Source organism: Austrofundulus limnaeus, unplaced genomic scaffold (assembly GCF_001266775.1).
Source record: "Austrofundulus limnaeus strain Quisiro unplaced genomic scaffold, Austrofundulus_limnaeus-1.0 Scaffold1398, whole genome shotgun sequence".
Lineage (NCBI taxonomy): Eukaryota > Metazoa > Chordata > Actinopteri > Cyprinodontiformes > Rivulidae > Austrofundulus > Austrofundulus limnaeus.
In genome coordinates, this window is record NW_013953800.1 from 9808 (window position 1) to 12788 (window position 2981).

Below are 2981 nucleotides of genomic sequence, written 5' to 3' on the forward strand. Positions count from 1 at the left end.
ATTCAACTAGCCATGTGCTACATTCAACTAGCCATGTGCTACATTCAACTAGCCATGTGCTACATTCAACTAGCCATGTGCTACATTCAACTAGCCATGTGCTACATTCAACTAGCCATGTGCTACATTCAACTAGCCATGTGCTACATTCAACTAGCCATGTGCTACATTCAACTAGCCATGTGCTACATTCAACTAGCCATGTGCTACATTCAACTAGCCATGTGCTACATTCAACTAGCCATGTGCTACATTCAACTAGCGTTTTGCTACTTCAGAATGTAAGAATGTTTTTCTCTTGTTGATCTGGTTTAAACTGAATCAAAGTTGTTGTTTTTTCTCTACAGTCAGTATTAAAAGCAGAACTGTATTTCCTGTTCCACAGATGTCAGTCAGACGTGTCTGCAGCTGTTCAGTGTTTCTGTCTGTGTCCAGATGAGACGAACAAAGACTCCGTCCTAACCATCCAGAGGAGCATCTTCACCTTGTGTCTGGATGGACCCGGGCCTCAGGGGTCCGAGGAGTCGTACCACAGCCGCGCTGCCGTGCAGATGTTACATGGAGGAGGCAGCCGGTGGAACAGCGGGAACCGCTGGTTCGACAAAACGCTGCAGGTGACGTTTGAGACAGGTTCTGATGAACGAGTCGTCTGTCAGACGTGTTCTGATGAACGAGTCGGGTTCTCGTTGATCACATTAATGTTCTCCTCTTCAGTTTATTGTCGGTGAAGACGGAACATGTGGGGCTAACTACGAGCACGCTCCGGCTGAGGGCCCGCCCATCGTGGCGTTGATCGACCACGTGGTGGAGTTCACGTAAGGAAACCTTCTGATCGCTCAGATTAGTTTCCTGAAAATCTGCAGCTTGATGAGCATTTCAGCTGCTGGTCGAAGCAAAACATGAAGCTGAACCTATAGAATAACTAAAAGATGCTGAAATGAGGTGTTCAAGCTAAAAGTAGCTCAACACTAGCTAAAATCTAAAAGCTAAACACTAGCTTAAAGAAGTAAAACAAGCTAAAAATTTATGCTTGCTAAATCTAAAAGAAGCTAAACACTAGCTAAAATCTAAAAGAAACTAAAAGTTTCAACAGACCATCTTAAGACTACAAAAAGCTAGCTAAAAGTAGCCAATTGTTAAATCAAAGMTAAAAGTAGAAAATGGTGGCTAAAAGCAAATTAAAACAAAAACTAGCTTCAGACTAAAAGCAGCAAAACATTAGCTTATTCTTTTCTCATTTCAGAGGTCGTCATTAGCAAAACATTAGCTAAAAGCTTAAAAAACAGCAAAAGACCAGGTAAAAGTAGCTAAGCACTAGCTATAGCCTCAGTTATAAAGAAATGCTGACTCAGCACTGACACAATTGTTTCTGATGTTGTAAAAGTGATGAAAGCTTGTTTGTTTGTTTGTTTGTTTGTTTGTGGAACCAGGAAGTCTGAGTCCGGTCCATCTGAGTCCGGTCCGTCTGAGTCTCTGCCTCCACCCCACAAACTGAACTTCAAGGTCTCACCTGAGACCCAGGAGGACCTGCAGGAGGCTGAACGCAGCATGGACAGGTGAGAGCAGCTGGTTGGAACACCTGCTGCAGGTCCTTGGGCCTGACTCTGACCCTCCTGATGTCCTCCTCCTCAGGCTGGTCCAGGATCTGGACATGAAGGTCAAAGTCTTTCAACATTTTGGAAAAAATGTCCCCAAAACCTTCAAGATGAGTCCAGATGCTTTCATCCAGATGGCCCTGCAGCTGGCCTACTACAGGTGAGYCTGCAGGTTTACCTGGTGTCCAGTCTGACAGGTGGTGTGGCTCCACCTGCTGCTCACAGTCAGAACTGCAGGACCTAAAGCTGGACTCTGTCTGCAGGAAGTACGGGCGCTGCTGCGCCACGTATGAGAGCGCCTCCCTGAGGATGTTCAGACTGGGTCGGACYGACACCATCCGATCCGCCTCCAACGCCTCGGCGTCCTTCGTCAAGGCCTTCGATGATCCCAGCAAACAGGTCCAGAACCAGAACCAGGCTCAGATTAGATGTTTTTGATCTGAAACTCTGAGATTAAAGTTTGTTTCTGTTCTGCTCAGAACTCAGAGAAGGTGGATTTAATGCAGAAAGCTGTGAACGCACACAGGTGGTACACCAACATGGTGAGTTCTTCTTCTCTGGTTTAATTATGTAGTTTTTTCTGTCCTCTCTGCTGCTCATAAGATATTTTACTAACATCAAAGGATTCTTCAGAATAAAGATGTGAAGGTTGGTTCTGCTGACCCGGCTGAGCCCAGGTTCTGTTGGTGTTTCAGGCCATCAGTGGGCAGGCCATCGACAGACACCTGCTGGGCCTGAAGATGGAGGCCATGGAGGAGAAACTGTCTGTTCCCGCCCTCTTCACAGACCCCGCCCACTCCAAGGCGTTACACTTCCACCTGTCCACCAGTCAGGTAGGACAGGAAGTGGAGGAGCGGTCAGAGAGCCCCGCCACAATAAACTGAACTTGTCTTCCCCTCTCAGGTCCCGTCTAAGACGGACTGCGTGATGTGTTTCGGTCCGGTGGTTCCTGACGGGTTCGGTGTCTGCTACAACCCCATGGAGGACCACATCAACTTCGCCGTGTCCTCCTTCAACTCCTGCTCACACACCGACGCCTCCCAGCTGGCCCAGGCCCTGGAGGAGGCGCTGCTGGACATGAGGAGAGTCCTGGAACACACTCCCAGGTCCAAACTCTGAGAGTCCTGCCGAATTCACGGCCCAGAGACCAGGACCTCCTGCAGACCAGGACCTCCTGCAGACCAGGACCTCCTGCAGACCAGGACCTCCTGCAGACCAGGACCTCCTGCAGACCAGGACCTCCTGCAGACCACGCTGCACTTTATGATTCTGGTCCATCAGATCAACAATCATCTCTGACGTTAGGGACTAATTCAACCTGAACTTTTATTTTACTTATCGTCATAATTAATAAACAGATTTATTTTTTAAATCCTGAACTAATCT

The 2981-nt window shown here is 47.8% G+C and overlaps 1 protein-coding gene across 1 annotated transcript in view; it reads left to right on the forward strand.

Annotated features, from left to right (window-relative positions):
* Positions 1-2974, forward strand: part of LOC106535260 (carnitine O-acetyltransferase) — a 7428-nt gene extending 4454 nt beyond the window's left edge. Inside the window, exons 7-14 of the mRNA XM_014032221.1 lie at positions 436-614; positions 715-815; positions 1431-1556; positions 1633-1755; positions 1859-1994; positions 2075-2137; positions 2291-2428; positions 2499-2974. Of these exons, the coding sequence (XP_013887675.1) occupies positions 436-614; positions 715-815; positions 1431-1556; positions 1633-1755; positions 1859-1994; positions 2075-2137; positions 2291-2428; positions 2499-2714 (1082 nt within the window). The 3' untranslated portion in view covers positions 2715-2974. The remainder of the gene's footprint in view (positions 1-435; positions 615-714; positions 816-1430; positions 1557-1632; positions 1756-1858; positions 1995-2074; positions 2138-2290; positions 2429-2498) is intronic.
* Positions 2975-2981: the final 7 nt, after the last annotated feature.